This window comes from Stegostoma tigrinum, chromosome 12, assembly GCF_030684315.1.
Source record: "Stegostoma tigrinum isolate sSteTig4 chromosome 12, sSteTig4.hap1, whole genome shotgun sequence".
Lineage (NCBI taxonomy): Eukaryota > Metazoa > Chordata > Chondrichthyes > Orectolobiformes > Stegostomatidae > Stegostoma > Stegostoma tigrinum.
Window position 1 is genome coordinate 76986884 of NC_081365.1, and position 23019 is coordinate 77009902.

Genomic DNA, 23019 nt, shown 5'->3' on the forward strand with positions numbered 1-23019 from the left:
CAACACCTTCATTCTAAAGGTCATTTTTGTAAACAATTCCTGGACTTACTCCAAGGTAGCACATCCCTCCTTAGATACGGAGCCCAAAACTGCTCACAACATTCCAAACATGGTTTGACCAGAGCTCAGCAATACATTCTTGCTCTCGTATTCTAGCTCTCTCAAAATGAATGCTAACATTGCATTAGTCATCTTAACTGCCCACAGAACCTGCATGTTAACTTTAAGAGAATCCTGAACCGTGACTCCCATGTTCCTTTGTGCTTCAGATTTCCAAAGCTTTCCCAAATCCAGAATCCCTAGTGGGTTCTACCAGAAGCTTCTCAACTGTAATTGCTGGGCCCCTTACTGAGATATTTGGCGCAGTGCCAGAAGATTGGACGTGGTGGTAAGGAAACGCCAGGGAATTATATACCAGTGAGCATGACATCAGTGGGTTTTTTTGATTGATTGACTGATTTTTAGTGTTGTGTGCATGAAAATACAGTGAAAAGCTTTGTTTAAAGCACTACAGGCAGATCACAGCAAGCAAAGGATGTGCAGATCAAAAAGATTTAAAGGCATACTGGTTACATTGCAGGTTACATAATTTCATGCTAGAGTCCATTCAACCGTCTGATAATGGACCAGAAGGAGCTGTTCCTGAACCTGCTGGTACGTGTGTTCAGGCTTCTGTATCTTCTACCTGATGGAAGAGCTTGCCAGGGTGCAATGGGTCTTTGATGATGTTGGCCAGTAAGCCATGTAAACAGAGTCCATGGATGGAAAGTTGGCTTCCATGATGGTCTGGGTTGTGTACACCACCTTCTGTAGTTTGTTATGCTCCTGGGCAAAGCAGTTGCCCTACCAGGCCTTATCCACCCAGACAGTATTCGTTCAGAGGTGCATCTGCAGAAATTGATGAGGCACCTTATGGACATGCCAAATTTGGTGGCGGGCATGTTGGAGGAAATCCTGAGGGACAGGATTTACATGCATTTGGAAAGGTAAGGACTGATTAGGGATAGTCGGCATGGTTTTGTGAGTGGGAAATCATGTCTCACTAAATTAATTGTACTTTCTGCAGAAGTAACAAAGAGGATTGATGAGGGCAGAGCAGTGGACATAATAATAGGGACTTCAGTAAAGTGTTCAACAAGGCTCCTCAGAGTAAACTGGTTAGCAAGGCTGGATTTTTATTTTCTCTATTCATTCACAGGATAAGGGCATCACTGGCTAGGCAGTGTTTATTGACCATCCCAAATTGTCCAGAGGGCAGTTAAGAGTCAACCACATTGCTGTGGGTCTGGAGTCACACATAGGCCAAGTCAGGTAAAGATGGCAGTTTCCTTCCTGAAAGGACATTAGTGAACCAGATGGGTTTTTCCTGACAATTGACAACAGATTCATGGTCATCATTAGATTCTAAATTCCTGATATTTATTGAATTCAATTTGAATCCAGGTCCCCAGAACATTATCTGGGTCTCTGGATTAACAGTCCAGTGATTACACCTCTAGGCCATCGTCTCCCCCACATGATCACATGAAATATAGGGAGAACTTAGCCACTTGGATGCAGAAATGGCTCAAAGGTAGAAGACAGAGGGTGGCGGTAGAGAGTTGCTTTTCAGACTGGAGGCCCATGATCAGAGGTGTGCCACAAGGATCAGTGCTGTGTCCACTGTTTTCATCATTTATATAAATGATTGGGATGTGAATATAGGAAGTGTGCTTGGTAAGTTTGAAGATGACACTAAAATTGGAGATGTAGTGGACAGCGGAGGAGGTTATCTCAGAGTACAACAGGATCTTGATGGGCCAAGGAATGGCAGGTGGAATTCAAATTTAGATAAATGTGAGGTGCTGCATCTTGGAAAGGCAAATCAGGGCAGGACTTATAAGATCCTGAGGAAAACTGCTGAACAAAGAGACCTTGGAGTACAGGTTCATAGTTCCTTGAAAGTGGAATTGCAGGTAGGTAGGATAGTGAAGGTGGCATTTGGTATGCTTGCTTTTATCGGTCAGTCAGATGAGGAGAGGAGTTGGGAGGTCATGTTGTGGCTGTACAGGGCTTTGGTTAGGCCACTTTCAGAATGCATGCAATTCTAGTCTCCCTGCTATAGGAAGGATGTTGCAAAGCTAGAAAGAGTTCAGAAAATATTTACTAGGATGTTGCCAGGGAGGATTGCATGGAGTATTTTCCTTTGAGTGTTAGAAGCTGAGTGGTGAACTTATGGAGGTTTATAAAATCATGAGGGGCATGGTGGTTAGGTTAAACAGACAAGGTATTTTCCGCGGGGGGGGGGGGCGCAGTCAAAAACTAGAGAGTAGAGGTTTAAAGTGAGAGGGGAAAGATTTAAAAGGGATTCAAGGGACAACTTTTTCTCACAGAGGGTGGTGTGTGTATGGAATAAACTGCCAGAGGTGGAGGAGGGGGCTGGTATAATTGCAACATTTAAAAGGCATCTGGATGGGTATATGAATAGGACGGGTGTGGAGGTATATGGCCCAAATGCTGGAAAATGGGACTAGATTTATTTAGGATATCTGGTCAACAAGGACGGGTTGTATCAAAGGGTGTATTTCCATGCTGTACATCTCTATGGCTCTATGTTTGGATTAATTCTGCACTCTTGGTAGTTTCTCCTTTCTGGGTTTGTACTTCTGATACCTGGGAAACTTTCGTCCTGGTGTTTGTCGCCATTGGTGATGCCTAAGTGGCCAATAGCAAATGCCAGTTCCAGGCTCACTCTTCCCTGTGCCCAGGTAAAAAACAATAATCTGATTCCCAGCAATGGCTTCAAGCCCCTGAGGCAGCAGGGATCTCGCCCTTCTTCTTTAGTCTTCCACAGTGAGTTCCTCCAACTTTTGAAGACAAGCAGTGGGAGACCTTTCGACCAATTCAAACAAATCAAACCAAGTCTCGAAGACTTTCCCTCATTGTTGAGCCACCTCTTGTTTCCACTTAGCTGTATGTGAATGCTGAGTGCACTTGATCCTGGCCACTCCTGCAAAATCGTGTGGCCTCTGATGTTGAATCTTAGAATCAATAATTAGAATCCTCACAGCATGGAAATAGGCCATTTGGCCAAACAAGTCCACACCAACCCCAGAACCATCCCCATACTCTATCCCTGCAAACATGCATTTCACATGCCTAATGCACCTAACTTACATCCCTGGACACTATCAGCAATTTAGCTGGCCAATTTGGACTGTGGGAGGAAATTGGAGCACCTGGTGGAAACCCATGAATGCTGGGAGAGAGTATTCAAACTCCACTCAGGCAGTTGCCAAAGGGTGGAATCGAACCCAGGTCCCTGGTGCTGTGGGTTAGCAGGGTTAGCCACTGAGCTGCTGTGCAGCCCTTCAACAAGGTCTCAACCAATTTAATGGATTGTTCTACTTTATTTACTATTGGCGTCATTTTCCACACCGTGCACAAAGACAGAGGGCGGTTTTCCATGCCATCATCATTGCATCCCCAACTCACAGGGATTAATTCCAGCCACTATTTAGGGGTGGCAGCACCATCCTATGGAGGAAGATGATTACCACTGAAATCAACATGATCAAGTACAAGGTTTTAGATGACATATTATTTCTTTTTTTTTTCTTTAATCATTCGCTGGATGAGGGCGTTGCTGGGCGGGCAGCATTTATTGCCCATCCCTAATCACCCAGAGAACAGTTAAGAATCAACCACATTGCTGTGGGTCTGGAGTCACATGTAGGCCAGTCCAGTTAAGGATGGCACTTTCCTCCCCTTAAAGACATTAGTGAACCAGATGGGTTTTTCCTGACAATTGGCAATGGATTTGTAGATTTGTGGTCTTTGTGGATTTGTAGATTCTTAATTGCAGATATTTGTTGAACTCAAATTCCACCACCTACCGTGGTGGGATTCAAATCCACGTCCCCAGAACATAATCTGCTTCTCTGGATTAATAGTCCAGCAGTAATATCACTATATTACACAATATCACCTCCCCCTGTTTAAATGAATAGGAGTAGACCATTTGGCCCCTTGACCAGTCCAAACAAGTCAAATCAAGATTCAAAGACTGTCCTTCACTGTTGAGCCACCTCTGTTCATGCTTCCACTCAGCTGTATGTGAACACCAAGGTCTCCTGGCTCCCAGCCACTCCTGGAAAATTGTGTGGCCTCTGAAGTTGAGTCCTTCAACATGGTCTCAACAACTTTAATGGTTCTATAGGTGCCACTCTAGTTTAATAACAGCACCATTTTCCTCACTGTGCACAAAGACAGACAGTAGTTTTCCGTGCCATCTCCAATCCAGATGAGTAAAATCCAGCCGCAGGTTAGAGGTGACAGCACCATCCTGTGCAGGAAGCTGCATTACCAGTGAAATTATGATCTCAAATGCAAGTTTTCATACGATGTATTGTGGAAACATTTAAAGCTTTGTGGAGTCTGTACAGAGTGGATACCAAAGGATGTTTCCTGTTCTAGGGTAGCCTAAAGCTAGGACATATTAGTAGAACATCGAACAATACAGCGCAGAACAGGCCCTTCGGCCCTCGATGTTGTGGCAACCTGTGAACTAATCTAAGCCCCTCCCCCTACACTATCCCATCATTATCCATATGCTTATCCAAGAATAATATTGACACTCCTTTATTCTGAGACTATGCCCTCTAGTTTTAGACTGTCCCATGAGTATTTAGCCTATCAAGCCCCACAGTGAAAGGACACACGGTGAAACACAGTGATAATAGCAAGGTTAGCTACAGTGGCAGGGCTGCTAAGTGATCTAAAGTGGGGGCCAGGCTACCAAAGGCTGAAGATCATATCTGGTGTTCTTGTTTGGGAAATAGTGAACTTGAGATGCTTCTTTCCTATTCCTTCGCCCACGCCCCTCACCCCAAACACTTGTGCTTTCACCAAGAACAAACATAAAATTTTGTTCTAAAATGCACTTTTTTTCAAGCAATATATCCCAAGGTACTTCACAGGGCTGGTATCTGACAAAATTTAACACCAAGCTTACAAAGAGTTATTGGAGGGAGTTCAGGAGCTTAGAAGTAAGACGGCTGTAGCTGGCCGCTGAAGGTAAAGTCACAAAACTTGGGGACTAACAAACGATCGGTATTAGCCTCACAAGATGACACTCACCTCGCATGATTCTGTATGGCTTCAGCGAAGGATATTCATAGACTATAATTTTGGGCATGTTTCCCTTCTCACCTACAGCAAAATAGCTTCCGCTTGGATGAACCTGCAGAGTGTGACAGTAAAATAGGAATTATTGCTTCCACTGATTGAATTAAAGAATTGGCCAAGTCACCACTGATATGTGCCAAAATATCTGGCTTTTCCAGGAATATTTTGTTAAAGTTTCCTTTTCTTTTCCTTTCCATTTCATCAAGCTAGAGACATATAGTCAGAGAATGCTAGTGTAAGGGTCTATTAAAATCTTATAAAGAAAGTGGCACATTGGAAAGGTCATTTGGACCAAAGCTCATGACTCTCTGATGTTACCATTCAATAAAATAGTGAACAAACTAGAACTTTAAAACGGTTATAATACAGATGGAGGACATTCAATCCAAACTGTCAGTGCTGGCTCTCTGTAGAAGCATTTCATGTACTGCCACTCCCCCATCTTTTCTCTCTAGCTCTGCACATCTTTCATTTTCAGATAATAATCCAGTTCCCTTTTGAATACCATGGTTAACTCTGCCTCCACCACATTGTCAGGCAGTACATTCCAGACCCTAACCTCTTTAATTGCAAAAATGCTTTCTGCTCATGTTACTTAATGTGGTAAACCATAAATGTGGTAAACATGAAAAAGGTAGCAGGATTGTCATTTTGTTTGCTGTCCTACGTCAACCTGCATCCCAGATGGGAAAATTCTGGCTGCAGCATTTAGAGATGGTAGTGCCATCCTATAGAGAAAGCTGTATTACTATTCAAATGATCATGATCACAAGAACAAGTATATCAGACAATATCCTGTTGTTTCAATGGACTGCATTTTCAATACCTACAGGGAAAATCTTTTTCATGAAATGGCAACAAGCTGAAATGTTTGTTGTGCTTTCTTTCTACATAGATTCCACCTGACCTGTTGACTATTCTTTAAGCTTCTGCAGTATTCTGCTTTTCAAAGCACCATTACTCTGTTTTCCATGAAAAACTCAGGTGGTTGGTGACCTTGAAATTCAATCTGGGGTGGAGGTTGTGGCAATGTGGAGAACTGAAGAAAAAACCTCTCTATGTTGTTTCATGCCCATAGAGGCTGCCAACTTTTAAAAATTAAATGGACTCCTAAGATACAAAATGTTGACAATTAGTGCAGCAGGATTTGAGTACAGGAGCAGCTGTCTTGCCTAGTTGCATAGAACATGTGTGCCATGTGCATTTCTGGTCCTCTTGCCTAAGGAAGGATTTTCTTGCCATAGAAGAAAACAGTAAAGGTTGGTGTGACTGTCCAATGAGGACAGGTTGAAGAGACTGGGGCTTAAATTCACTGGTGTTTAGAGGAGTTCTCTCCCAGAAACTTACAAAATTCTTAAAGGGATAGACAGAGTAGGCACAGAGAAAATGTTACCCTTGGCTTTGGGGTTTACAGTCAAGGGACACAGAATTAAAGACTGCAATGAGGAGTAACTTCTTTACTCAGGGGATCAAGAATCTTTGGAATTCATCACCCCAGAGAGTTGTGGAAGCACAGTCATTAATTAAAGTTCAAGGCAGAGATTTACAGTTTTCTAATGACCTCTAGAGATATCTGGAGAACATGAGATTATGACGTGGAGGTAGATGATTAGCCATGACTTGAATGATGGAGCAGGTGGATGATGTGCTCGCGCCCCTATTTTGCTATAACAGCAGGACGAAAACAACTCCATGAAATTTCACTTTTTAGAACTTTTACTGTACGAAAGCAACTAAAAACAAAATAATCTCAGATTAGTTAACAGAGGAAGAATGTTTCCAATAACGCAGTAAATTTCATACAAGTAGTCAATATAGCTAAGCCTCATATAATTACACATAAGTACTCACATTACATCCCTCACAAATATGGCACCATGGTCAATCCCACAGTCTTTCCAATTTAACCTCTACCTGTACAGTCTCTCACTTCCTAATAAATCATTTTGGCCTCAAGCCCCACTGACCAGAGGCAACAATCCATTTCAGATCCTGAGACACAGTTACCACTAATAATGTGCACATCTATGAACCCTCTCTCACTCAAGTCACAAAGTTCTTATGGCACAGAATTCCCAGAGATTCCCTCCTCCTACCCATTAAAATTGGCCTTTACAATATTGAAGCAGCACCAACGAGTCTTGTACAAACAACAATCCGTGATCAATCTTACAGTCTTCCCAATTTAACCTGAGTTCTGCACAATCTCTCACTTTCTAAGAAGAAGGTGTTTAACACACTTGCCTTCATTGCTCAGACCTTCAGTACAGGAGTTGGGACGTTTTGATGAGATTGTACAGGATGTTGGTGAGGCTTCTTCTGCAGTAGTGTCCAGTTCTGGTCATCCAGTTATAGGAAGGATATTATTAAGCTGGGGGGGCATTCAAAAGAGATTTACCAGGATGTTGCCAGGAATGGAGGGTTTGCATTATAAGGAGAGGATGGATAAGCAGGGACTTTTTTTAAAAACTGGAACATAGAAGTCAAGGGGTGAACTTATAGAGCTTTACAAAATAATGAGGGGTATGGATATAGTGAATGGCAGGTATCTTTACCCTACAATGGAGGATTTCAAAACAAGGGGGCATACTTTTAAGATGAAAGGAGAAAGATTTTAAAAAAAGATATGACGGGCATTATTTTTTTTTAGAAACACACCAAAGATTGGTTCATGTGTGGAATGAACTTCCAGAGTAAGTGGTGGATGCAGGTATAGTTACAATATTTAAAAGCATTTAGATAAGTACATGAATAAGAAATGTTTGGAGCGATATGGGCCAACTGCAGGCAGATGGGACCAGTTTAGAGATAGTAGGAACGGCAAATGCTGGAAAATCTGAGATAACAAGGTGTAAAGCTGGATGAACACAGCAGGCCAAGCAGCATCAGAGGAGCAGGAAAGCTGACGTTTTGGGCCTAGACCCTTCTTCAAAGGGGTCCTGATGCTCCTCTGATGCTGCTTGGCCTGCTGTGTTCATCCAGCTCTACATCTTGTTATCTGGGACTAGTTTAGTTTGAGATTATGGTTGGCATGGACTGGTTGCTGTTTGACTATATGACAATCCCTTACCCTCCTTGTCTTCAGCTCTGTTCTTTGCAACTGTAAAACACACAAAAACATACAGCAGTCTCCGTTTTATTTCAGAGACCTGCTTCAACTCCTGAATCCATTCCAAATCTGCCAACCAGAAATTGTTTTATGTAGAGAGAACATCGTTCATCTTCTCTCATTTGAATTTCTGTGTAGTATAAACTGTCAAACAGAAAACACAGACTGAAAAACACTACTGTGCTTTGTTTTACTTTCATATTTAGCTTTGTAACTATTAATCCCAATGGCACACAGTCATTTCATGGAACCTGTCAATGTCAATCAGGAAACAAACAAACCCACTTAAAAATTCTCACAACCGCATATTGATCTTAAAGGGACACAAGAAGAAAGTACATTCTGAGGGTCATCGTGGTAATTAAGTGGTGTCAGTGGAGAGATGTGAATATTGAGCAAGTTATAATTTTTTATTTAAAAGTAGTAAGCTTTATTACCATTAGATAGAAGAATAGCAGGATCACTGAGATGTTGGATTGCCCATCCTGTTCTATGTGGGAACTCCAGAATGCTTCCCCCATCCTGGATACACATACATACAGGAAGAATCGTTAGCTGCAGCAATTCAAACTTTGGATTTCGGAGCTTGAGCTGCAGCACATCTGCCTGTTCAAAAGCTTCAGGGATAGTATAGTTCTAGATGTGGTTTTCCACAACTTAAAGGTTTGCATGTACAGAGAGAGAAAACAGTGACCACCATGCAAAGGAAACAGGCAAGTACTACAAGAGCCTTTTCCCTAAGTGCATCACACTCTCTAATCTGTATTAAGTTCTGAAAATTAACAAAAGTGATGCTTCATCTGTAGCATGTAGCCAAAGCCAAGACCATGGCTCCAGATCTGGCTCGGTTGTATGGAGTAGAAAGCCCTAAGTCTGGAAGAAAAATTGTAATCAGAGGCTTGGTGTCTAGAAGAAAAGATAGGAGTTCATGCAGCCACAGGCATGAATCCAGAATGGTGTGTTGCTTCCTTGGTTCCAGGGTCAAAGAAGTCACTGAACAGTTGTATATTTCCCTGAACACAAGAGCAAACAGCCAATGGTCATGGTCCATGTTGGCACCAAAGACATAGGTAGGAAGAGGAATGTGATCTGTCATTAAGAATTTATGGAGCTAGGTAGGAAATTAACAAGTAGAACTTCAAAAGTAGCAAGATCCTATTTAGTCCTGGGACCACACACGTGAAAAAGAGAATTAGGGAGCTGAATCAGTCCTGAGGGAGATGGAACCTGTTCTGGGTAGAAGGGATGTACTTAATCCTAGTGCTCCTTGCTAGTGCTCCTAGCAAGGTTTAAACAAACTTGTTAGAGGTATGGGAACCATAGAGTAATGCTAGAGAGGTATATTATCATTTGAAAATTTGAATTTTAAAATTTAGGTAAATATGATTCTGATTTTAATTCTGTGAACATAATTTTTTTAAATGGAGAGATCAGATATTAATTTTTGAACAGTGAGTTTAAACATTATTCCCATAAAAGCACATGATTTTAGATAAATGACTAGATAAACTAAGAGAGTAACTGATGAAATGTTACAAAGTGGAACATTTACAACTAACAGATGGTGACAGGCCAAATTCAGGCTTCTGTTCACCGTTTCATATTAAAAGGTTAGTTAGTTTTGTAAAAATCTCCAGACTGTGAGGATCTCGTTGGAAGAAATCTCCTGGTTTTGCTAAGTGAAAATAAGTCCAGTTGTCATAACTGGAAAGAAGCCTGTAGACCTCATGACAGTAAAGAAAATATCAGGCCAGCAAATTGGGACAGTCAGTTGAGTAAGAAATCTTAAATTTAAGATAGAAGTGATACTTCACTTGGATTGAGTTAATTCAGTTTACAGTAAATTAACTCAAAAATTAAATCTAATGTTCAGATATTATAAGAGAGTTTATAGCCCTGTTGGTTGGATGACAAGCATGTGTTTCAGAATAACAACAAAGGCAGCAGTTTGATTCCTATTCTGGCAAAGATATTCTTAGGATCTGCCTCCTCTGCGTAGACTTAGAAGTGGAGGGCAACAGCAAAACCGTCCTGACAGAATCTGCCACAGAAATGGCTTCTGGCGGGTGAAACAAAACACAAATATGTAAATTCAGAATAACTTGCCATTTATTCTGCCCAATGACTAGTTGACATAAATTTTAATTTATCTAACTCCTTTCACACCCTGAGTATGTTCATAATTAAAAACTGCGTATGAAGTATAGTTACTGTTGTACATATGCAAAAGTGGGAGCAAAATTGTGAAAATAAGATGCAATAAATGCAAATAAGATAAATTGACAGCTGGTCTGTGTTTCTTTATTGGGTTTATAATTAAGAAATAAATATTGCCCAAAGAATTAGGAAGGCATACACACACATACATCAGAGGCTGATGGGGACTTTAGTTGGGGGTGTTGATGGATTGGGAGCATATCAATTTTACATCTCTTCCAACTGGTGGCACTTCTGACAGTGTAACAGGCCGTTAACATTATACTGGGAGCGTAAAGTGGAGTATTCAAACCTCTGAATATTACAATTTCAAACCACCTCATTACTTTATGCAGCAAATTAAGTATTTAATATTCCAAAGAGATCAAGCATCATAGAAATACCAGCATTGTTTAATGATCTCAGCAGCAACTAAACAAATACTTTCACCTATTTCAAAGGCAGTGACAATCAAACTGGTGATATGTCTGTAAATGAAGCATTTGGATTACTGTGTAACACGTCCAGTCTGAAAATCGGAAGTCTGGAACGTCATTGGACCAGATATATCTTAAGCAGGTCAAAACATCGTTATGAAATCAAGAATATCATTTTAATGCAGAAACTTAGAAGTGGAAACATGGAAGGTACAATATTTGCATAGCACTAACTCCATCACCCCTGGCACCTTACCCTGCAACCGCAGAAATTGCTACACCTGCCCATAGACATAGCCTCTCACCTCCACTCAAGGCAGAAAACAAACCCGCCATATTAGACAGTGGTTCAGCTGCACACCGTGAACTTGGTCCACTGTATCTGTGCTCCAAATGTGACCTCCTCTACATCAGTGAGACCAAGCGTCGACTCGAAAACCATTTTGTAGAGCATTGACACGCTATACACGACAAACGACAACAACTTGCGGTTGCCAACTATTTTAACTCACCCCTCCCACTCCCAGGGTGACAGGTCCATCCTGGGCCTCCTCCTGTGTCAAAATGATGCCACCCAGAAATTGGAGGGGCAGCACCTCATATTCCACCTCGGGAGCCTACAGCCCAATGGCCTAAACATGGAATTCACTAGTTTTAAAATCTCCCCATCCCCAACCTCACCCCATGTCAAATCCTCCCTCTCATCCCCACCTCCTTGACCTGATATAACCTGTCCATCTTCTCTCCTACCTATCTGCTCCTCACATCCCACTGACCAATCCCGATCACTCCCTATCTGCACTCACCTATCACCACCCCACCTACTTTCCCCAGCCCCAATCCTCCTCTCTCTATTTCTGAGGGGTCCTGACCCGAAACATCAGCTTTCCTGCTCCTCTGATGCTGCCTGATCTGCTGTGCTCTTCCAGCTCCATACAGTGTTATCTCTGGCTCCAGCATCTGCAGTTCTTACTATCTCAAACAATTTTATGACTGTTTTATGTTTCAAGTAAATATTTCCATTTGGTAGTAGGAACTGCAGATGCTGGAGAATCTGAGATAACAAGGTGGTGTAGAGCTGGATGAACACAGCAGGCTAAGCAGCATCAGAGGAGCAGGAAGACTGACGTTTCAGGCCTAGACCCTTCTTCAGAAATGTTCTGAATGTAGACATTGGGGCCAAATTGGAAAGGCCTGAATGTGGGCTGTAGTCCATTGGAGACGATCTGGTTCCGTAGGCGGGTACTAAAAAAGGTGATGTGGCTGTAGCACCTGGTTTGCTTCAGGACGTGGTTGAGCAGTTTCAAGACCGAAGAGATTACGAGAGAGTTGCAGTGGGAGAGAGAGCCACAGAGGTTTTTTTCCGGAGGGAGGAGGGTAACTTCTTCAGGGTAGGCATCCTTAGAAGTGGCTTCACAGTGGGGTTAAAAATTGTTTCAGAGATAGTAGGAACTGCTAGAATCTGAGATAACAAGGAGTTGGATGAACACAGCAGGCCAAGCAGCATCAGAGGAGCAGGAAGGCTGTCATTTCGGGCCGAGACCCTTCTTCAGAAAGTCATTTCCTGAAGAAGGGTCTAGGGCTGAAACATCATGCTTGGTCTGCTGTGTTCATCCAGCTCTACACCTTGTTATCCAAATATTTCCACTTAACTGTGTTCAAGCATTCCAAACTGGAGAAACTGGAATGTATCATTAATATATTTACACTCTTATGATGTTTGGGGGATGCAAGAACTGAAAAAGGTTGTCTCTTTTGGGAGCCATGACAAATAGGAATGATTTGCATTTACATTCTACTATCACCAATTTGGTCATATAATTGGTTCTACAGCCAATAAAGCACGATGATTGATGAAATACATCAACATGGCAACCAGTCATACATGCAAACACCAAAATTAGTAATGGGATATGGCTATGTATTGTGTTTGTTGTGATGGTGACAGAGGGATAAATATTGGCCATTACTACCATTAGTATAACTATCTTGATCTCTTTGGAGTACTGCTGTAAGATCTTTTTCATTTATCCACAGATGCCAAATGGCGGGGACCTCATCCGCAAGATGGCATCCTCGACTGTATAATCTCCTTTAGTGCTGCAGTGGATAGCCTTTATTTTACACTCAAGTGCTGATTTTGAACTTGAATTGGAACTGGAACCCTGCAACACGGAAACAAGAGTATCACCAACTGAGCCATAGCAGACCCTGTCAACATACCATCACAATGCCAATGCCTCCTCCACTGCTGCTCCGAAGGTGCTTTTGTTCCTTGGTCTTAATATCCATTAAGATTACCAGATTACCAGCTACAAATATTATAGTTTGCTCATCTATGAGTTGAATGTTCACACGCCGAGTGCAGTCATAACCAAAAGAATATCTGGGGTCAAAAATGGTCAAGCAAGAGTCATGGGACAGCAAAAGGTGGAAAACAGATGTTAACAGACTCATGATAACCATGTTATTAAATTTACTATACACTGATCTTAAATTGTCAAAGATTTAATATATACAGGTTGAGAAACAGTGATTTTTGTACACTTGAATTAATTAGGAAACCATATTACATTTACTACAAACAAACTAATGTGAAAAATTAAATTTACTGTACACTGGGATTAATGTTGCAAACTAGATTTAACCATACTTTGGATTTAATTTTTGAGAAGTTAATTTATTGCAGACTGGGATTAACTCAGGAATAAACTTACTATATACACAGACTAATTTGAGAAATAAATTAGAAAATTACTATAAACTAGGAATACCATGTTCTAGTCTATGCAGAATGTAAAGCTACTTTAATGAAGGATACATAAAGGTGAGCAGATCCTCTGGGATTTCTGAGTCTGGGGTGATGATTGCTTTTGAGTATATCTCTTCATAGTCATAGAAGAAGTCATCTGAAAGGATTCTTTCTAATTTTGTTTTGTTTGGTTCCTTATTGATGTCCTCCTCCTCCTCCTGTGCAGGTCGTTCTGTAGTGAAAACAATATCACATCTTCTGCAAAAAGTATTCATAAATTTCAACTATGCTTCCAAATACTCAGCCAAATAATCTATTAAATAATAGGCACACATCTAAGACATAGACCAGATGAAACTAATGGGTGTGATTTTCAAACTATAGTCCCAGATGAAAATTAAGACTTGTTGCAGGTCAGAAACCCAAAACATGTGGAATGAGATAGTAGGAACTGTGGATGCTGGAGAATCTGCGAATAACAAGGTGTAGAGTTGGATGAACACAGCAGGCCAAGCAGCATCAGAGGAGCAGGACGGCTGACATTTCAAGCCCAGACCCTTCTTCAGAAAATCATTTTCTGAAGAAGGGTCTAGGCCCGAAACATCAGCCTTCCTGCTCCTCTGATGCTGCTTGGCCTGCTGTGTTCATCCAGCTCTACGCCTTGTTATCTCACAGCTTTGTTGTGGCTGTTTCACTCAGTCAAATGGTGGGACTCTGTTTCTGGGCCTCCTGGAATAAAGGAGGCTCCTTTGATTAGTTAAATGATTCCATGGAGTTCAGACTTGAACATGTTGTCCAAAACAATTTTACTGTTGATCATAAATACGCAGCAGTCTGAATCTTCAAGCAGTAGCTCCAATGAGTGGGTTGCCATTACGCTCAACAATCTCCCCAAATTGGCACTGCTGTACATTTCCTCTATGGTTTTCCGATCCCGGCTGTCATAAAAACATGTCTTGTCCCTCAGGGAATTGCACTGGAACAAAATCAGGGAAAGCAGCTCTTTATAAACCACTAGTGCTTAATGGGTGAAGTTGGACAAGTGGATAAATGGGTAGGTAAATAAGTTAATGCATAGAGTAGGTAGGGTAAATACGTGGAGTTATTAAACGTGGAGCTTGAAAATCACACTCGAACAGACAGCATCTGAGGAGCAGGGAAGTCAACATTTTGGGTTCAAACCCTTTGTTAGGACTGGGGAGGGGGAAGTGAGCCCAGAAGTAGAAGGAGTGGTGGAGCTAGGGTGAGAGTAGGTGAGATGGATCTAGCTGGATGCAGGTAGGGGGTTATAGTGCTTCGTCAGTGGGAAGGGTGGAGCAGATAGATGACTAGGAAGATGGACAGATTGGGGGAGGAGAGATTTTTAAGCTGGTGAAGTCAATAGTCAGGCTATCAGGCTGTAAACTCCCAAGGCAAAACACGAGGTATTGTTCCTCCAGTTTACATTTGGCCTCACTCTGACAGTGGAGGATGCCAAGGATAGGCATGTCACCAGGGGAGTAGGAGAGGGTAAAGTGGATGGCAACAGGAAGGTTGGATTGATTGGTGCATGCAGAGTGCAGATGCTTCACAAACCAGTCCCCGAGTCTGTATTTGGTCTCCCCGCTATAGAGGAGACCACATCGGGAGCAGTGGATACAGTTGGTAAAGTTAGATGAAGTGCAGGTGCAGGGACTATTCAGTCTGTGACTCCCCCATCAATTCCACACTCCGCACCAATAACCCTCACCATGCCCGTTAACTTTCCCTGTAATCGCAGGAGGTGCTACATCTGCTTCTACACCTCCTCTCTCACATCCATCCAAGGCCCCTAACAAACCTTCCAAATCCGGCAGATATTCACCAGCACTTCATCTAGCCTGATCTACTGTATTCATTGCTTCTGATGTGTCTCCTCTATATCGGGGAGACCAAATGCAAACTCAGGAACTGGTTTGCGAAGCATGTGCGCTCTGCATGCACCGATCAATCCAACTTTCCCATTGCCATTCACTATACGTCTCCCTCCTACTTCCCTGGTGACATGAGCATCCTTGGCGTCCTTCACTGTCAAAGTGAGGCCAAATGTAAGCCAGAGGAACAACACCTCATATTTCACCTTGGGAGCTTACAGCCCAATGGCCTGAACACTGGCTTCACCAGCTTCAAAATGTCTCCTCCCCCAACCTGTCCATCTTCCCACTCACCAACCACAATAATTCCTAACCTGCATCCACTTATCTCCAGCTCACCTACCCTCACACCCCACCCCCAGCTCTACCCCCTCCCTCTGTTTATTTCTGGCTTCCCTTCCCCTCCCCAGTCCAAACAAAGGTTTTGGCCTGAAACATGTACTTCCCTGCTCCTCAGATGCTGTCTGGCCGGCTGTGCTTTTCCAGCTCCACATTTATTGACTCCAGCTTCCAGCATCTGCAATCTTTACCATTTCCAGGGTGAGTAGGTAGATAGGAAGATCGGGAGGGTTGGTACGTAGTTGACCAAGTAGACTGGGTGCACAGGTACGTCATCGGGTTTGGGGGTATTCAGGGTGGGAACATGCCTTTCCAAAGGAGGTGTGAAAATGCATAAAGTGGTTTTTGTTGAAGTTTGCCCCAAGCAGGTCCATAATTTAGGACAGTGCACACAAACGGCCATTCCCAGAGATGCTCTGAGAAGACTGCCAGCTCAGGTAAAGGTGCCCTTCGATCTGGCTAAAACATGATAGTCTTCCACTGTAAAAAAAATTTCCAGGACTGAGTGGTGCAGACTGGCACATTTATTCCAAGGTCCAGGTCAATATGCTGAGGAACACACTAAAACCTAAGAAAAACACCACAGATACAATTAAAAAAAACAAACTCTGTCAAAGGGTTTTCAGCCCTAGTACACCACGGGATTGGAAACTGTGTGACACTCACCTCCAACTGTATGCTTAACATGGAACAAGTATTGTAAATATCAAGAGTACTGAGGGATTGTATTGAGTGAACTCAGTAGGGCATGCAGTATGAAGCTCAGTTAAATTTTATTGCATTTCCTGCAGTATTCAATTTGAAATATTTTGGAATTCATTTTTCCAAGTTTTATGAAGAAAGGAAGATTTGTGGAAAAAATCTCACGCAGCCTCAGTTATTTCATTGTATTCTATTTCTCCCCCTAAACTTTTCTGTTCTCCAACATGTTGATCTGTTATAGCAAACAGAGAATCTGCAGTATTTTCAAATGATATTTCAGTGCCTGAATCTTGTACTGATTTACCTCATAATTTCCACCTTTTCCAGCAATTTTTTTAGTCTTTCACTAACTGTTTAATAACAACCCTTTGAACAGCAGCTGGGTTAGCAGTTTTCCTGTGGTATTGTTCTGTGTCCCAGCATTTCACCTAGCTCTGCCTCACACAGCATCAGCTTTTGATCTTATTAATCTCACCATGTTAATTATTAATACAGAATAACAATGCTACTTAAAAACATATAACTTATGATCAATTCTTTACAGAGTAGTCTTATTTATCTCCACCATCGGCCTCCATCCAAATCTCTTTTCTAATTTGGTTATTTTCAGTTGCTGCAGAATAATCAAGACTTTCCAATTACCTTGGAAAATGTTCTTCATAAATATACAGTGTTTAAGGCTGTGTTAGATAGATATTTGGTCTACAAGGGAGTTCAAGGCTAAGGGAGAAAAGGCAAGAAAGTGGAGCTGAGGCCACAATCAAGTCAACTGGATGGCTATGTCAACTCCAGGGGGCAAATGGCCCACCTCTGCTTCCGTTGCTTATGTTCCCATTTTTAGGTATCATGCTTCAGTTCCTGCCCAGGTAAAACCTGGAAAAGGCCAGGAATGTGTTGGATTCCTGAGCCGATGCTGCTTTGCAGAATGTACCTTGCACCTTCACCTGAATGCATTTCCCAATGTTCATGAAAATTCTGCCCAAATTCATCCAAAAACATCAAGAGGAAGTATAAATCAACAGCACTTTGAAACAAGTAGAAAGTTACTTCCCACTGAGCTTTTTGGATCTATTCAGGTAAATCAGACAATTCCCAACTGTAAACCTGAGTGGAGATTGATGTTGCCAGAATGCCACACATATCACATTAGACGAAGTTTGGAAACACAAAGATATTGACATATCTGCCACGGTTTCACTCAAATTACAAGCAAGGGTATTCTCGGCCATATCCCACACCATTCTGGATGTGGAATGTTATTTCTAAATCACTCCATAACAAAATGGGCACCCAGAGCTCTTGAGTGATGGTAAGCAGATAAAAATGTTCATACCATAGAATCCTTACAGTTTGGAAATAGGTCCTTCAACCCAACAAATCCACACCAATCTCAGAGCATCTCACCTAGGCCCATACCACCGTAACCCACCTAATCCACACATCCATGAATACTATGGGGAATTTAACATGGCCATTTTGCCTAACCTGCAGACTTTTGGATTGAGGGGAGAATTTGGAGCACCCAGAGGAAACCCACGCAGACACAGGGAGAATGTGCAAATGCCAGACAGTTGCCCAAGGGTGGAATCAAACCCAGGTTGTTGGCGCTGTGAGGTGGTAGTGCTAACCACTGAGCCACCATGCTGCTCCCTAAGGGTCTGGTGACACTTCCTCAGAACTGATCGTGGAGGAGCAGAACTACAAGATATGGGCATGCCTAGAGAGAATCAGCAATGAGTTAAATCCTAAATAACTGGGGAGGCTGACCTCAACAGTTAAATAATAGTGGCTCACTGTGAGAATGGGGCTACATAGAGGCCTCAATCCCACACACTCCATTTGGTCAAGCTCGAAATGGAGCTGGAGTCAAAATTCCACTGCACTGAATGGCTTGAGCAGTTCTTCACTGGGTATCAGATTGGCTCACTCAGCACTAGGCATATAATGCAGCTTGGGCCTGTATTGTCCTGCCTTCAATTCACCACTGGGAGAGAAATTGGCCCATGATGAAACCTGGTCCTATAATGTTGCCAAATTGGAGTGGGAAGGGGTGTGGCTCATTCAATCCAACATCAGGTGTGAGATTCGCTCACTCAGTGCTAGGGTTAAGATGTAGCCTATATCTCCCCAGAATGTGAATGTTAGAGAGATGTTGACATTCGCCCAATCAATCAGAAACCAGGAGTGAGACTGGCTAATTCAGCATGGTCCTGAATATCCCTGCTCTGCTGGGTTCTACTAACCCAAGATCACTAGGCCAATGATCAGGATTCTCAACCAAATTTCATTGCGCTGTGGGTCTCCATTCATTCCACATCACTGAATGAGAGATCTATGTAGGAACAGAGCTGAGAATGGAACCTTAGACTGTCCTATTCTGTGCATGCATGTATTTGACAATGAATCTGAGAGTCCTTAGTTCTACACATTCTGTAAAATGAAGAAGCATTAGGCCCAAGATGAAGCCTGGACCTACATTCCCCTGCTCTGTAGGTCTTGGTCAGTTATAGAAGGAAATGTCAGAAAAACTGACCCGATGAGATATACTGGTCCGAGTCACCTGGCATACTTCAATATGGAGGACCAGTATATTAATTTCCAAGGGTTACTGGTTTTTAATTCCCTCTGAATAGGCATGAGATTAGCAATCTCCACAATATTAGGCCAAGATGGAACTTGGGGTTTTTCTGTTGTAAACATCCATGCACATGGGGGCTGTCAGTCCCACATCCAGTGTAGGATGAGCAAACACTATGCCCGAGATGGAGCCAGCACCTAAATTTCCCTGCATGAGTCTCCAAAAGTCTCATACTGGGTGGAATTGTTGTATTTAGTGCTAGGATCGAAATGGACCCTCAGGCATACATTTCCCTGCATGGGGTTCGAACATTCCCACACTGGGTGAAATTAGCTAAATTAGAGCTCAGTCCAAGAGAGGGAAAGCACAGGTCTTTCCTACTGCATATGTATGTCATAAGATGGGATGAGGAGGTTTAGTTTCTCGATGACAAACAATTCCAGAAATGATACAAATTATCAGAGCAGGTTCAAAGTAGCACTGGCAGTGAGAGATTAACTTCATTCGCTTAAAATCTGAAAGATACTTACATGCAGCTCTAGGAGAAAGGAGGCCTCATAATTTTGCCCCTTAGGTTCCGTTTATATCATTCCCCTCTCATCTTAAACCTATGCCCTCTAGTTTTGGACTCCCCTACCTGGGGGGAAAATACATTACCTATTTACATTATCAATGCCCTTCATGATTTTGTACACCTCCATTTGGTCATCCCTCAGCCTCCAATGCTCTAGAGAAAATAGCACAAGTCTATTTAGCTTCTCCCTTTAGATCAAACCTTCCAAAATGTTCAGAAATCTATTCTTAACAATTTCAAGTTTCAACCATCCTTCGGATAAGGAAATCAAAAGATATGGATCAATGGCAGATGAACACCAAATCATTCATGTTCAGATTGAAAAGCAAAAACAGCCAAAGACAGAATTACAGAATTGTTACAAGGAAGGCCATTCAGCCTATCATGTCTGTGCCAGCTCACTATTTAAATATTTCACATAGTACTATTCTCCTGCTTCTTCCCAAAACCACGCATTCTCATCTTTTTCAAATAATCAACTTAATCCCTCTTGAAAGCATCAAATGACCCACTACCCAGGAGGCAGGTGGTATCATGGTAAAATATCACAAGGATAATAATCCAGACACCCAGGATAATATTCTGGCAACATGGGGTCGAATCCCACCATAGCAGATTAAACTTTAATTTAATAAAATCTGTAACGAAAAGATGATCTAATGCTGACCAAGTACCATTTCCAAATGTTGCAAAGACCCATGTGGTTCACTAATGTCGCTTAGGAAAGGAAGTCTGCAGTCTTTGTCTGGCCTACATGTGACTCCAGACTAAACATTCGAGACTCTTAGACAGCCAATCAGTTCAAAGACAATTAGCTATGGGCAACAAATTTAGGCCTTCCAGGAACATCACATCCCATATGAGAATAAACGAAAACATTCTTTGGGTGGCTCAGTGGTTCACAGCACCACAGCATCAGAGACCCAAGTTCAATTCCATCCTTGGGTGACTGTCTATGTGGAGTTTGCACATTCTCCCTGTGTCTGTATGGGTTTCCTCCACGTGCCCTGGTTTCCTCCCACAGTCCAATGGTGTGCGGGTCAGGTGAATTGGCCATGGTAAACGCGGGGTTACAGAGTTAAGGTGGGATGCTCTTTGGAGGCTTGGTGCAGACTCGATGGGCCAAATGGCCTCCTTCTGCACAGTAAGAATTCTATGATCCTCAGGCATTGCATTCCAGACCCGAACCATTCTCTGCATGAAATCATTTTTCCTCAATCACTTTTCCATGGAAAATTGAAGGATGAGATGGTACCTGTTGAATTATTCAAGATCATGAGAGCCCTGACCCAAGTAAAAGGGCAAACATGTTCTTATTTGTAAAGGACACACCAGCTGAAACTCCTCGGAGCTCCTCTGTTTGACAGTCCCTTTAACATTTTCTCTCTTTTTTTGTCCTCTCTCTTATGGTTTTCCCTTTCTCCCACCCCCTACCCAGAGAATGGAATTGCAGAGTGAGCAGACCAAGTCCTGTGGTGAACCGGAGCAGGGACAGACTGAGTCCTGCATTGGAACGAGAGCGGATGCGGGCCAAGTCCCGCAGCGGAACCAGGATGCGCAGCATGACCTTGTGCTCTGGGGCCTGCAGGCACTCCCCACAAGCCACAGAACACCGCGAGCAATGAGCCCTGGAGCAGCACATGGGCTCTGAGCCTAGGGCACCGCGGGGAAGATGCCCCACAACAGCACATGGGAATCAGCCCCAGAGCAGCACGCAGGCAGTGAGTCCTAGACGGAGACCAGTGTGAGGGGACAATCCTTACCTTAGAACTCTGTAATGTTAACCCCTCTATTATATTCCTATTTTTAAACTTAGTTTCAACTCTGTAATTAAGCAACTGCTTTTATTCCTCTGCTGTATCCAAGAACTGTACTTAGATACTTGAACCTAAGATGTCGTCATAAGAAGGCAAACATTGTGAATATTTTTCACTGCACTCCTACAATGAAGTACATGTGACAATAAAATGATATTGGATATTGAGGATCAAGAAATATAGGGCAAAGATTTTAAGTAATTAGTAAAAATAACAATCTCATCTTCTCCAACCTGTCTTCATGACTGAAATTCCTCAGCCAAACCTCTTTGCACTTGCCTTCAGGGCTTACATGGTTCCTGGAGTGTGTCATCCACAACTAAACACAAAACTCCAGCTGAGGCCAAACTGGTCTCTTATACAGGTTTAACATAACATCAGCAGGTCTGACTGCACTTATGGAAAGAAATCAGAGTTAACCGTAAGACCATAAGACATAGGAGTGGAAGTAAGGCCATTCGGCCTATCCAGCCCACTCCGCCATTTAATCATGGCTGATGGGCATTTCAATTCCACTCCCCTGCACTCTCCCCTTGGCCCTTGATTCCTTGAGAGATCAAGAATTTATCGATCTCTGCCTTGAAGGCATTTAACGTCCCAGCCTCCACTGTGTTCTGTGGCAATGAATTCCACCGGCCCACCACTCTCTGGCTGAAGAAATGTCTCCTCATTTCCGTTTTAAATTCACCCCCTTTAATTCTAAGGCTGCGCCCATGGGTCCTTGTCTCCCCGCCTAACAGAAACAACTTCCCAGCATCCACCCTTTCTAAGCCATACATTATCTTGTAAGCTTCTATTAGATCTCCCCTCAACCTTCTAAACTCTAATGAATACAATCCCAGGATCCTCAGCCGTTAATCCCTGGAATGGGAGATTTATCTGTGTGAATCTCCGCTGGACCCGCTCCAGAGCTAGTATGTCCTTCCTGAGGTGTGGGGCCCAAAATCCGACACAGTATTCTAAATGGGGCCTAACTAGAGCTTTATAAAGTCTCAGAAGCACATCACTGCTTTTATATTCCAACCCTCTTGAGATAAACGACAACATTACATTCACTTTCTTAATCATGGACTCTACCTGCAAGTTAACCTTTATGGAATCCTGGACCAACACTCCCAGAACCCTTCGTACTTCTGCTTTACGAATTTTCTCACCATTTAGAAAATAGCCCATGCCTGTATTCTTTTTTCCAAAGTACAAAACCTCACATTTGCTCACATTGAATTTCCTCAGCCATTTCCTGGACCACTCTCCTAAACTGTCTAAATCTTTCTGCAGCCATCTCACCTCCTCAGTACTACCTGGCTGTCCACCTATCTCCATATAATCGGCAAACTTCGCCAGAATGCCCCAGTGCCTTCAGCCAGATCATTAATATATAAAGTGAACAGCTGCGGCCCCAACACTGAACCCTGCGGACACCACTTGTCACCGGTTGCCATTCCGAAAAAGAGCCT

The 23019-nt window shown here is 42.7% G+C and overlaps 1 protein-coding gene across 9 annotated transcripts in view; it reads right to left on the minus strand.

The window, feature by feature from the left end:
- The window catches only part of LOC125457321 (cilia- and flagella-associated protein 44), a 199082-nt gene that overhangs the window by 164767 nt on the left and 11296 nt on the right, over positions 1-23019 (minus strand). For 8 of the 9 annotated variants that reach the window (XM_059650451.1, XM_059650450.1, XM_059650449.1 and 5 more), the window contains 3 exons: positions 13730-13892; positions 13132-13294; positions 5119-5221 (listed from right to left, as the gene is read on the minus strand). In XM_059650451.1, coding sequence (XP_059506434.1) covers positions 5119-5221; positions 13132-13294; positions 13730-13892 — 429 coding nt within the window. Of the gene's footprint in view, positions 1-5118; positions 5222-12881; positions 13295-13729; positions 13893-23019 lie in introns of those variants that run through there. The other variant, XM_059650454.1, reaches the window with a different exon arrangement.